Below are 14,103 nucleotides of genomic sequence, written 5' to 3'. Positions count from 1 at the left end.
CCTCAAAAAATATAGCAAACTTTTACATAAATAGGGGCTTGATCAATAAAAATAAAATAGTGGGAGGTTTTTAAGTCAGGAAACTAGCCCCTGTGTCTTTGTGGGTTAAAGAGCCAAACAGTGCTTGAGAGTCAAACAAAGCATCAGAAGATCAGATGACAATTTGACAGTTTCAGGTAGATACAAGGGTTAAAAACTTACACTTTGTGTCAGACGCTGTTTTTTTTATTTTTATATCCAGTTTACACTGTACACGTTGATCACACAGATATTTTTTCGTTTATTAAAAGGGATTTTTGACTTTTTTTATATATACAAGGGCTTTCATTTTAAGTACCTACATTAATTTATATTATTGGGTTTTTATTGTGTCAAAATTACTTTTTTATTGTGTAAAAAAAAAAAATTTTATGCATCATTGTCCATTTAGACATAGAACTTCAGATCAGGCTGGGTGGAGGCGGCATATGCGGTTGTAGTGTGTTTTTTGTATTATTATGATTTTTTTATTATTTTCTTCCTACCTGACATTACTACTACAACACAAACAACAACACCGTAAAAGATAGTTCATTAATTTATTCTGTTCCCACATAGATAATAAAACTGAAGTGTGGACGCAAGACCAGATCTTGGCATTGGGAAGTGCACATCTACCAGTTCCAGAAGAAGAGCTTGCTGCCATATTTGGATGGTTTTAACTCTCCCTCAACAGGAGGGTTTGGTTCTGGTCTTGGTCTTGAGTGATAGACATTTTCTGGGAGAGGTCTGTCAGTTTTCACTTTTGTCACCTGATATGGAAGAAAACAGAAAATGTTAGTATGAAAAGTCAATAAGAATAACCCATATAAAGATGCATCTCAATAAATTAGAATATTATCGAAAAATTACCGTCGTTTATTTCAGTAATTTATTTTAAAAAGTGAAACTCTTATATAAATGCATTACAAACAGAACAGAATGATCCATTTCAAGTGTTTATTTCTTTTCAGGTTGACGATTATGGCTTACAGCTAATGAAAACCCAAAACTCAGTATCTCAGAAAATGACAATATTGTAGACTCATGGTGTCACACTCTAATCAGCTAATCAACAAACACCTGCAAAAGTTTCCTAATCCTTTAAAAATGGTCCCAGTTTGGTTCAGTAGGCTACACAATCATGGGGAAGACTGATGACTTGACAGTTGTCCAGAAGACAGTCACTGACACCTTCCACAAGGACGCCACGTTACAAAAAGGTCACTGCTGAAGAAGCTGGCTGTTCACAGAGTGCTGTATCCAAGAATATTAATGGAAAGTTGAGTGGAAGGAAAAAGTGTGGTAGAAAAAAGTGCACAAGCAACAGGGATAACCACAGCCTTGAAAAGATTGTCAAGAAAAGGCCATTCAAGAATTTGGGGGAGATTCACAAGGAGTGGACTACGGCTGGAGCCAGTGCTTCAAGAGCCAACATACACACAGATGTATTCAGGATATGGACTACAACTTCTGCACTCCTTGCGTCAAGCCACTCATGACCCAGAAGAGTCTTACCTGGGCTAAGGAGTAAAAGGACTGGACTGTTGCTCAGTGGTCCCAAGTCCTGTTTCAGATGAAAGTAAATTTAGCTTTTTGTTTGGCAACCCAGATCCCAGAGTCTGGAGGAAGAGTGTAGAGGCACACAAGTTGTTTGAGGTCAAGTGTGAAGTTTCCACAGTCAGTGATGATTTGGGGAGTCATGTCATCTGCTGGTGTTGGTTCACTGTGTTATATTAGGTCAGCGCAGCCGTCTACCAGGAAATGTTAGAGCACTTACTACTTCCCTCTGCCGGTAAGCTTTATGGAGATTATAAATTAAAGGGGTATTCTCATCTTCCCTTTTTATACTTACCTTCCTTGAGCGAGACGTTCACTTCCTGGATTCTTATCCCGGCTGGGCCGCGCTTGCGCAGAAGACTGAAGATTTTCTTCCGGCCGAGCAATGTCCTGAACGCGCACGCCGCCGTGCATGCACCATGGTGACTTATTCCTGGCCTGTATAGTACAGAGCCGGCGTGCCCGTTCGCGGCTCTGTACTATACTGGCCAGAAAGAAGTCATCATGGCGCATGCACGGCGGCGTGCGCGTTCAAGACATTGAGCGGCCCGGACGGGAGAGAATCTTCAGTCTTCTGCGCAAGCGCGGCCTGGCGGGATCTGACAGGAAAGGTGGCCGTAACCAGGGGAGACCAAAGACAACATCAGGTAAGAGGGGACTTATTTTCTAAAAAAAAGGGTAGGAATTAGGTAATAAAATGTATTTAGAAAAATGATCACTGTTAAATCTGTTAATGATTTGAGTGATCATTAAGATGAGCATACCCCTTTAAATAGCAAACTCTGACCTAAACTCCATCGGAAATCTAGGAGACACACCAGACCCAACAATGTAAGCTGGCCGCCCTGAACACCTCAGCAGTGCCACAGGCTCATCCTCCATGCCACGTCGCACTGATGCAATAATTCATGTAAAAGGAGCCCTGATCACATATTGAGTGCATATACTGTGCATACTTCTCAGCAGGCAAACATTTCTGTATTAAAAATCATTTTTTAAGTGGTCTCATAATATTCAGATTTTCTGAGATCTGACTTTTTGGGTTTTCATTAGCTGTAAGCCATAATCATCAACATTAAAAGAAATAAATGCTTGAAGTAGATCACTCTGTGTGTAATGAATATAGGGGTTTCACCTTTGAATTGAATTACTGAAATAAATTAACTTTTCAATGGTATTCTAATTCTGTGTTCAGCAACCTTCGACACTCCAGCTGCTGTGAAACTACAACTCTCAGCATGCACACTTGCTTGGCTGTTCTTGTATCTACCATAGAAGAGAAAAGGAGCATGCTGGGAGTTGTGGTTTCAGAACAGCTGGAGTGCCGGAGGTTGCTGATCTCTGTTGTGATAGTAATTTGTAGGTTACTATATCGTTCATATACCAAGCACTTATGAAGCAAATTATTGACAAACATGTAGTCAATACTGGATGACCGCTCCACAGAACCAACCAGAAATTCTGATTTTTCAGTTGTAACATTCTAAACTGGGCTATGATTAAAAGTGAAAAAAATAATTTTTTTTATTTTTATTTTTTAAACGCATCAGCAGCAAGAATATGCCTGTTCATATTTGATCACTTTGGCTGGATTTGAACTTGAATCAATAAACCAGGATTTTTTCGGGAACACTTGCTGGATCTGCTTTTCTTCATGCATTCTAAATTATGGGTCATAGTGCGGTACCACCACTATCCCCAAGTACAACATAGATATTCAATAAACAATGCATAAATAAGACACTCCTAAATCGGTGTCACAAATCTAGCACGTCTCTGTATACACTTCCATCGCAGATTCCAGAATGGCTTGGCAATAAGACCTTTCATACACCTGTACAGAAAAAACCCTGCACATTTAGAGGCCATTTAACCCCTTAGTGGCCAGCCTGTTTTTGGCCTTAGTGTCCAAGCATTTTTCTTCCCTTTTTCACCGTCGCGTTCCAAGAGCTCTAACTTTTTTATTTTTCTGTCTATATAGCTGTATGAGGGCTTGTTTTTTGCGGGAAAAGTTGTAGTTATTTTGGGGTACACATAACATTCTGATCAACTTTTATTAACCCATTCCGGGAGGGAGATGGGAAAAACAGCAATTCTGCCACTGCGTTATAAATTTTACGGTGTCAATTTTTCAGTGTAAATAACATAATAGCTTTATTCTCTGGGTCAGTACGATTACAGCGATACCAAATACATACACTTTTTTTTTTTACGTTTTATTACTTTTTTTTGCAATAAAACCCCTTTTTTCAAAATGTTTTTGCATTGCTGCTTCCCAAGACACATAACTTTTATTTTTCTTTCTATGGAGTTGTGTGAGGGCTTGCTTTTTGCAGGACGACTTCTATTTTTTATTGGCATCAATTTTGGAGTAAATTACGCTTTTTGATCGCTTGTAATTAAGTTTTTTTGGTGGCAACGAAGAATAAATGAGCAATTTTTTATTTTTCTTTACGCCGTTCATATTTATGTAGTCTGGGTCGTTACGGACGCAGCAATACCAAACATATGGGGGAGATTTATATTTTTTTTTAACCACTTAATAGTCCCACAATAGGACTATAAAGCCTAATTCACATGTCCGTGCACAAATCCATGAGTAGGTGGTGTCAGTGATGCATCCATGAAGCTGTCCGAGAAGGATCCGTGTTGGGTCAGTGCGTCAGTTTTTTGTTGCCCGTGTTGCTTCCGTGTTTCACTGGCACTGAACAGCTGAAAGATAATTTTCAAAGCATCTCTTCTTAATAAAAAGCGCATCCTGCTGGAAATTACTCAAGGCTAGTCTGGGGCCTACATGAGACCCAAGCCAGTCTTGACACACACATCAGCGCCCCGCGATCACATTTGCAGGATGCTGAAGGGAGACAGAGGGAGTCTGGGGGACCCGTGCAGTGCTTAGACTGGGCCGCCGTAAAAAAGCGGTGGCCCAGCCTAAGGCCCCTTAGTGACCGCCGTAAAAAAGCGTATGGGTGGTCACTAAGTGGTTAAAAGGTGCACTGACTGCCTGGTTCCTAGGATATGACCAGCAATGCCATGCTGTATCTTCACCCAACAGTCATTGAATAGGCAGTCTGTCAGGCGTTCCATAGTGCCTGTCAGTGAGGCACTAGAGTAAGCTGTTTGGCGGTTGTGGTGGTTTGTAGGACAGATAATCCTAGGTGGGTTATTTTTCATGAGCAGCTTTCTGTAAAGTACATAGACATCAGCCCTACATCTGACAGAAGATGCACATACCGCGTTTATAACAACTAAAACTTGAAACTATGGAAAACTGACACCCACAAGCTTTACTTCTGGGCAGAGATGCATTTTACATGTCAGTCTCCCACGATCTTACCTTAGACAATTCTCCCAGGTCTGGTCTCACCCAACCAAGCTGGTCAAGAACACAGTTATCAAATGCCTGCTGCTGTTTACGACAGCGACGGAGTTCCAATAAACCAGTATAGTCGAGACAAGTCCAATATTCAGTAAAAGGCTCAGCACAGTGAGTCTTAATTTTCCTGTAAAAAGAAACACAAATCGCGTTATTTAAGGATGAGGCCTATTTTGCTCTACATTTCAAAAGCATTCATTTTTAATATTTCCAAAGCCGTATTAAGCTTTTATTGCAGGATGAGATTTTTTTTAATGGCCCCATTTTGGGGTACACCCAGTGTACATATACGCCCCTGACAAAGCGTGAGCGAAACCCAGGTCGGGCAGGAATACGAGGGTGATTTTATTGATGATATGCTTTTAACCTTACCACGTTTGTGAGTATAAATAAAACCCTTTATATGCGATTCTGTCGATGGTGCTTCACTATCTATGCGACCTTCTGATACTTCAAAGAGCGACTTACCCAGAGGGACAGTGTCTCGTGTAAAGATTGATGTTCTTTTCCCTCAGTCAAATTTTTAAGTTAGAATTTTGCATGGCCGCAAACAATTTTACAATATCCAAATGGCCCTTGGCATCAAAAAGGTTCTCCACCCCTGGTATAAGGTCTCACAGCTGATAATGCATATCCGAGCAAAAACCAAGCAATGAGGAGGAAAGAACTGCCTGTACAGCTCAGAGACAGCATTGTGTGGAGGAACAGCTCTGGAGAGGGGTACAAAATATTTCTGCTGCACTGAGCGTTCCCAGGAGCACAGTGGTCACCATAATTCTTAAATGGAAGAAGTTTGGATCAACCAGGACTCTTCCTAGCGATGGCCGCCCCACCAAACTAAGTAAATCGGGGAAAAAGGGCATTGGTAGGAGAGGTGACCAAGAACCCAAAGGTCACTCTGGCTGAGCGCCAAAGATCCTGTGTGCACATGGGAGAAACTTCTAGAAGGTCAATCATCACTGCAACACTCTACGAATCTGGGTTTCATGGCAGAGTGGCCAGAAAGAAAAACATTCCTCATTAAAAAACACAAGAAAGTTTGCACACAAAGAAAAACACATCTAAAAGCCTCTCAGACTGTGAGAAACAAGATTCTCTGGTCTGATGAAATTAAGGCCTCTTGCACACGGCCTCTTGCAATCCGGAGATGTGGTACGGTGCACAACGGAAGCACGGAACGGAGCCCCTCGGAAGCACTACAGAGTGCTTCCGAGGGGTTCTGATCTGTGCTTCCATTTTGCAAAAAAAAAATAGAGCTTGTTCTATCTTTTTGAGGAACAGACGGATCACAGACCCATTCAAGTTGAATGGGTCTGGATCCGGCCCAGCCGCCGCACGGACGTTGCCTGTGCATTGGGGACTGCAAATTGCGCTCCCCAATGCTTCGAATGGAACCAATATGGTCATGTGCAAGAGGCTTAAGGCTCCTTTACACAAGCGTGTTTTCCACGCGGCTGTAATGCGTGATGTGAATGCATTGCACGCGCACCCATTCATTTCCATGGGTCTGTGTACATGTGCGTTGGTTTTCACGCATCACTTGGGCGTTGCGTGAAAAATCGCAGCATGTTCTATATTCTGCGATTGTCACGTAACGCTGGCCCCATAGAAGTGAATAAAGCTCTCTTAGCAACCATCCGTGAAAAACGCATCGCTTGCTTGCGGATGCGTTTTTTACGGATGGTTGCTAAGAGATGTTGTTTGCACACATTCCGTTTTTTATTACGCTTGTGCAAAACGCATTAAATTGCATTGCACCCGCACAATAAAAACTGAACAGCTGAATGCGATCGCAAACAAAACTGAATGGACTTGCTTGCAAAAATCACGCATTTTTAACTGAACGCATCCGGACCTAATCCGCAAACACTCGTCTGCAAGGGGCCCAAGACTGAACTTTCTGCCTCAGTTCTAAACATCATGTCTGGAGGAAAACAGGCAATCCTCAACACCTGCCCAATATCATCCCTACAATGAAGCATGGTGGTGGCAGAATCATGCTGTGGGGGTGTTTTTCAGCAGCGAGGACACGGAGACCGGTGAGAGTTGAGAGAAAGCTGAATGGAGCATAGTACAGAGATATTCTTAATGAAAACCTGATCCAGATTATTCTGAACCTCAGATTGGGCCTCCAACAAGACAATGACCCTAAGCACACCGCCATAACAACATATGGTGGCAATTCTATGAATGTCGTGGAGTGGCCCAGCTCTGACTCGAAGCCAATTGAGTCTCTGGAAGGACCTGAAAATGGCTGTCCACCAACAGTCCCCATCCAACCTGACAGGGCTGGAGAGGATCTGCAGAAAAGAGGCAGAAAATCCTCAAGGATGCTTTAGTTAAGTTCTAACTAAAGGGTCTGAATACTTTCGTCAGTGCAAGATCTTAGTTTTTCCTTTTCAATAAATTAGCAAAAATTTCAAACATTCTGTTTTCACTTTGTCAATTTTTTTTTTTTTTTTTAGCATATGCGGTTCACTAAGCAAAAAAAATTTCGCTAAAATGTAACTTTTATTAGGTATGTATTAAAATAATTGGGGGAAAAATATAGATTGTCCAATCCCACTTTATTTATCCCTGAGGAATAAGTGGGATTGGACAAATTTATATTTTATGAGATTTCCCCCCCTCCCAATTATTTTAATACATACCAAATAAAAGTTACATTTTAGCGACATTTATTTGCTTAGTGAACCGCTCTAGTATGTTTAGTCGCCAAACTAATTACATGATTTTTGAGTTAAAGGGAACCTGTCATCAACTTTATACTGCCCTCAGTGCAGTCAGCATAAAGTAGTGACAGAAATGCTGATTTCAGCGGTTTGTCACTCTTCAGCTAAAAGTAAGTGGCTGCCGAGAACCAACATCATAATCATTGCAGACTGGGCCTGGAAAAGAGTCATAGTTATTCATAAATTCCTGCTCTCCCGCCCACCTGCTGATGGCTGACAGTCTTCTACCTAGTTTTCTCTCTTTCTCTCTAGAAGAGAACTGCCAATCATCAGCAGATGGACAGGAGAGCAGGAGATTAGGAATAACCAGGACTCTTCTCAGGTAGATTTGACTCTTTTCAAGGCCTGGGCTGCAATGATTATGATGCTGGTTCTCGGCAATCAGTTACTTTTAGCTGATGAGTGACACACCGCTGAAATCAGCATTTCTGTCACTATTTTATCCTGCCCTCAGTGAGGTCAGCATAAAGTTGATGACAGGTTCCCTTTAACCCCCATTTTAGCACATGCTCACAAGATAACAAAATGTGAAAAAAGTGAAAGAGTCTGAAGACTTACTGAATGCTTTGTAGTTTTATATTTTGCTTTGTCTTTATGTTCCATTCTCCACCCCCTTCCCATAAGGTCATAAGAGACTTATGGGGACATTTAATCAGCACATAGATTTTTTTATTGAAGAGTTCCCCTGTAATCAGGGCTGACTGCTCCAGTTAGAGGGGGAGTACAGCCTCTTGAGACTGTGGAGATCACTGGTGTCTACGATGACCCGGCAGTTCCTGGGAACATGCAGCACCTGGTGATCACAGTCAATGGGATAGGAGCAGTATGCAGCACTGCCGCGTCCCGGTGAGTGAATACACAGAGCCGGTCTCTGACTTCTCTCTGGAGTTCATTACAGTAGAAACAATCTGCTGATAATTCCTGTTTTTTGCAGCTCACTTGTCAGCTTTGCTGTGTAGACTAGGACAGAGTGAACAGAGGGTGGCAGATATAATGGTAGCACTACTGCACTTCAAGACCTTAAATAAGAAAGTATTCCAACACTATACCCATAGATAAGGCTCTGTATGCATATCCCCTTGTTAATCCATGGAATTATTTTTCTGATAATTTGAGGGTTATTCTGGTTATAGGACGTTATCCCCTATCCACAGAATAGGGCATAACTATTAGATTAGTCGGGGTCCTACTGCTGGGACCCCCAACGATCACAAGAACGCAGACTCCGTACCGCATGGGACCCCTGAAATGTATAGGGCAGCCTCTTGAGCATGCATGCAGCTACTCCATAGTACAGCGCATGGATAGGGGATAACTTCATGTAACCAGAATACCTCTTTACAGCTGCAGTACAGCACACACCCCCTGCTGGACGGTCTCTGCAGACAATACAAAATGGAAGTGGTGTCTCCAAACAAGAACATTTATTTTCCATCTAATAAATCAAATTTAATACGCAAAACTTTTCCTTTTAACTATACACAAACTTAATTCATATATCTAGTGAACAGAAATGTCTAGAAGTTCACTGTATTCTTCAGGAGGCTCTGTGAGCTGTAGTAGGCCGGGCCTGTGCTGCACTGCTCTTACATAGGGTGACAGACCCACTGTAACACTTTATTAAAGGGGTTCCCCAGGCTTAGGATAGGTCATCAATATCAGATCGAAGGCACCCCCACCGATCAGCTGTATGAGGAGACATGGACATAGCAGCAGCAGGAAGAGAGGTGGGAGACGGGATGTGCACACTGTGTGCGCTGTCTGTTCATACAGCTGATCGGCGGGGTGTCGGACCCCCGCCGATCTTATATTGATGACCTATTCCGAGGCTAGGTCATCAATATTAAAAACCTGGAAAACCCATTTAATTCTAAAGTATTACCTGAAAAAGTCCAGGGCGCATTCGTTCACTTTTTTGCCTTCACTCAGACATTTTCTTGGGTCTTTCTCTTCCCAGCGACACAGCATGAAATCTTTGTTGGGCTTGTCACACTGGGACCCATAGTGGTGGGCCGCAGCCTTCAGCACAGCGGAGCTGACATTCACCTAAAGGGTTTAAAAATAGAAAAGTGAAATGAATTTTGCTTAAGGGTACATGCACACGTTCAGGATTCATGTGTGGAGCATCCGCACTGAAATCCGCAGGTGTTCGCAGGCAAATCTGTGCGGTCAATCCGCATCAATTGGTGCAGATTTGCATGCAGATTTTACTAAGTGAATGAAGAAAATCCGGTCAGGAAAAATTAAATAAATTGACAATTAAAAAAATCAGCATCGTGTGCACTAGGAAATTCAGATTCTCATAGAATACAATGTACATGTCCTACAGTGCGGATTTTCCGCACGCAATCCTGATCGTGTGCATTTAGCCTTACAAGTCAGGAGGCATGAAAGGGAAATAATCTAGAGACAGATCCACGACATCTAGGCCAGACCAGTGTACAACAGATACCGGTGATTCCCATCACACCCCAGCAAGCTAACTGGGGGGCGTACAGGGTCTGGTACTTTTGGGAACAGGAATATTGCTGCAGACTTCACAAAAATTACAATGAAAATTTCAATGGACCCCATAAACACAAGTGTGAACAGAACCTTAAAGGGGTTATCCGGGCTGTGCCATGATCCCGTGTAGCAGCCACTTGCTGTATACTGGGCACCTGATCCTAACCAGGGGTTAGAATGAATCCCTAGCCACGGTGCTAGTGAGAGATTCAGACTCATGCATGTGCTTCCGGTTATAAGTCCAGGCTACGACCACATGCCCAATGTATGGCATGTGATCCCGAAAGTGGCCGCTGTACAGTATCATAGTGCAACCCAGATAACCCCTTTGAAGGGTTTTTCTGGGCTATCCCCAGAATAGGTCATAGGTATCAGAATGGTAGGAGTCTGACACCCCCATTGAGCAGCGGCTGGAACTACCACTGAGAATGGAGCCGGAGGGCTGTAGTGGCAGTGCCGGGTTCCTGTAGCTCAGCTCTCCTTCAGACCTGAGGTTATCAGCATCACTAGCCCAGAAAGCCCCTTTAATATCCCTTGTACGCCATAAAACTGGCATTAAAAAGTCACAAAGTTTGCACAAATCGTGGGGACTTTTTGAGGATTTAGAGGCCCGCTTGTTACTTTTCCAAAAAGTTGGCGATCGGTGCCTTGGCACATTTATTATAAACTACACAGGAAGCCGACATAGATTATAGGGGAAAACTACAGCAGCTCATTTGCTGTGTAAAATTCAGTTTTGGTGCACAGATGCACCACAAATATTAAGGGGGTTCCCATCTTAATAACTGTGGCACATTTGATGCCAGCGGGGGACAGATTAAGACTGGTATATAATAGTCAAATCTTAAAGGGAATGTGTCATCAGAAATTGACTTGCTGTTTAAATCACTTTTTTTTTTATATTTAACATATTTAAAAAAAATTATAATTATGATGCTGTTTTTAATTTTCCATGTATTCCATATAGTTAAACAAAAAAGATAAAATCCTGCAGTTTTTGCACTGGCCGCTAAGCATAATAATTGGCGCCACCTCTTGGTCTGTACAGATCACTTTACTGCAGTTATCTGCTTATCTATACACAGAGGTGGTACCATTATAGGCAGGATTAGAATGATAGATAAGACATGATCCACCATTCACAATAGGCGATTGTCCGAGCTTATCTATTCCTCCCTTATACAATGTCCTCTGCACAGGGCACAGAGCTGCATAGAAGACTCTCCCATAGAAGTCAATGAGGTCCCCCCGAGACCATTGTGTCTATGGCCCATGGGGCTGCCGTAAAGCAATTTTCTTAATGCTTTGTAAATGCTGTTAAGAACAGCTCAGGCAAGATGGCCGTCCCCATAATAATGTTCAGAAACAGAATAAAAAAAATTTACAATCAGAAAGTAAAAACAGATTAGAAAAAAAGATGATGTGTTACTATCTGGTTTTAACTGGCAGATACATTTTGGGGGCGACACATTTCCTTTAATAAACGCCCCCACAAATGCACATACAATACAACCAGTGATGAGCGAACTTCTGTTTTAAGTTCGGCGTCTAAAGTTCGGCTTCCGGTTAGCGGAGAATCCCGATATGGTTCCCGATATGGATTCCGACTTCCGTTGTGGTCCGTGGTAGCGGAATCAATAATCGGCCATTATTGATTCCGCTACCACGGACCACAACGGTATTCGGAATCCATATCGGGATTCTCCGCTAACCGGAAGCCGAACTTTAGACGCCGAACTTAAAACAGAAGTTCGCTCATCACTAAATACAACCTGACCTGTAGACATGTATGAATGGATATTCACAACGTGTATGCAGCTGAGTTCCCAAATAGGCCAGTAGCGGTCGTGAGTAGAAACCTCTGACGACAACTTGAAGAGGACCTGTCACCGGTCCTGACATGCCTGTTTTAATGGCTACATGCACTCCCCATGTAATAGCAATTCTGGAGCATCTATTCCTATGTCTCTATGTTGTGCCGTTCCTTTATTATTTCTACTAAAAGTTATAAATGATTTGCTAGCAGTCTGCAGTAAGGGTACAGAGGGGTGGTAACCAGTTGGGGGGGTGTACCTGCACAGACTCCCTCTATCCAATCAGGGCTGCCCTTGCCAGACTGTGCAGGGACACCCCCCCAACTTGTTACCGCCCCTCTGTACCCTTACTGCAGACTGCTAGCAAATCATTCATAACTTCTAGTAGAAATAATAAAGGAATGGCACAGCATAGAGCCATAAGAATAGATGCTCCAGAACAGTTATTACAGGCATGTCAGGACTGGTGAGAGGTCCTCTAACTTGCCCGAGAGAGAAAAGGAGCGGGCATGCTGAAATTCAACGGCATCATCCTATCACTGACACGAGGCCCCCATAGTTTATAAGGGGAACAGTAGATCTCAGCTGGAGATGGACTCCCAGCATGCACACTTGATTGGCTGTTTTCAAAATTCCCATAAAAGGGAACAGAGAAAGTTGGGGGTTGTAGTTTCTCAACAGCCGGAATTACGGAGGTTGCTGACCCCTGAGCTAGATAAATGTAATTATGCAATACCTTCCAGTGTGCGCCAGATCCGTGAAGGCATTACTCCATTCTCTAATCCCTGTTTCACACTTGCGTTGTTGTTCTCCGAGATCCGGCAGAGGATGTCAATACTAGAATTAAATGTTTCCGTTTAGTCCCCATGCATTCTGAATGGAAACAGATCCGTTCCGGATGCATCAGGATGTCTTCCGTTCCGGCAGCATTCTGCTTTGTGACCGGACACAAAACCGCTGGGACCTGCACCTATATAGAAAACATAACCCCGGAAGGTGGTGGCTGGAGGACTCCGATGCGGCCACCACCAAGCTGGCTCCCCATAGAAGTGAATGGGAGCGTACCGTGCATGCGCGGCCCCTGCTCCCATTCATTTCTATGGGGTCGATGGAAAAAGTTGAGCCAGTGCTCGGCTATTTTCGTCAGCCCCATAAAAAATGAATAGAGGGCAGCTGCACATGCGCAGTGCGCCCTCCTTCACTTGCAGGGCTCCGTTCTCGATATAGGTGTGGGTCCTAGTGATATGGCCCCGTCCATGATGAGACAACCCCTTTAAGTTCCGTTATTGAGATCCTCTTCCGGATCTCAATACCGGAATTAACAACGCAAGTGTGAATGTAGCCTAACAACACATCATCCGTTTTCTCTTTTACACACTGGAAAGAACAGAATTCTCCGTTATTTATGTGGTGCACATGACAGGTCTGTTTACGGTGGGTTCACACCTCCATTTAACTGATCCTGCAGTCTGCCGGAGTTCACCGGATCTGGCGCACTGGTTTTTGTCCGACTGAAACCCGGCAGTCATACCAGAAAGCGCCCGTGTCCCCTTATAGTCAATAGAGTCTGCCGCTGAACGCCGCATCCAGTGAATTCCGGCAGGCTGTCCCCCTGAGGTGTGAGGTACCTACCTCTAATCAGTTACATATGTCATGTGACATACAGTCTTAGTTTCCGTAGACACGCGCGTTTTTGCAGCGCACACCGTATCCAGGCGTAATATCTGTCAGTGTCACTCTGTAACCCCAGAGACGATAAAGACTGGTATTCTGCAACCAATAACGAGCTAATACCGCATGCACCCACACTGCACGGTAAAAAAACGGAAAAACCGCATGTTATACGCGTGCACACATGTCATTTCTGCTTTCTCCCCCGCACAGCATATTCCCATACAGATATAGCTACCTCCTGCACTGACAGCTCATCAGCCGTGGGTAAATCCACGGTCCCGGGCATGGCTGCTTCTGTCCCCGGAAGGTCAGCCTACTGCGCATGCGCGATAGGATTTCTTTTTCTGTCGCAGGCGGAATGACGTCAGCGCGTCCTATGGTCCCTAGAAGGAAAAGGTGACCCCCGATACACGGCGGGTATGCT

At 43.5% G+C, this 14,103-nt stretch overlaps 2 protein-coding genes across 2 annotated transcripts in view; one reads left to right on the top strand and one right to left on the bottom strand.

Annotated features, from left to right (window-relative positions):
• Window positions 1–564: 564 nt before the first annotated feature.
• NDUFA8 (NADH:ubiquinone oxidoreductase subunit A8) lies at window positions 565–14,070 on the bottom strand. The gene is made up of 4 exons (XM_044268702.1): window positions 13,915–14,070; window positions 9,569–9,732; window positions 4,916–5,081; window positions 565–791 (listed from the first exon to the last, which is right to left on the bottom strand). Exons 1-4 carry the CDS (start codon window positions 13,963–13,965, stop codon window positions 654–656), a joined length of 519 nt encoding a protein of 172 aa, XP_044124637.1. The 5' UTR covers window positions 13,966–14,070; the 3' UTR covers window positions 565–653.
• MORN5 (MORN repeat containing 5) overlaps window positions 14,026–14,103 on the top strand; it is a 28,731-nt gene continuing 28,653 nt past the window's right edge. The window contains exon 1 of the mRNA XM_044268704.1: window positions 14,026–14,096. The gene's annotated coding sequence lies outside the window, so the exon portion shown is untranslated. The remainder of the gene's footprint in view (window positions 14,097–14,103) is intronic.

The sequence above is a fragment of the Bufo gargarizans genome, chromosome 9, assembly GCF_014858855.1.
Source record: "Bufo gargarizans isolate SCDJY-AF-19 chromosome 9, ASM1485885v1, whole genome shotgun sequence".
NCBI classification, from domain to species: Eukaryota; Metazoa; Chordata; class Amphibia; order Anura; family Bufonidae; genus Bufo; species Bufo gargarizans.
Note: the sequence above shows the minus strand (reverse complement) of the source record. Positions and strands in the feature narration are given on the sequence as shown.

Bases quoted from the DNA above. Each gene is read 5' to 3' on its own strand.
- NDUFA8 (XM_044268702.1), bottom strand. From the start codon at position 13,965: ATGCCCGGGACCGTGGATTTACCCACGGCTGATGAGCTGTCAGTGCAG. The intron at 9,733-13,914 runs GTAGCTATATCT...TAAACCCTTTAG, and splicing joins ATGAGCTGTCAGTGCAGGAG to GTGAATGTCAGCTCCGCTGT. The intron at 5,082-9,568 runs GTAATACTTTAG...TTCTTTTTACAG, and splicing joins TGCGCCCTGGACTTTTTCAG to GAAAATTAAGACTCACTGTG.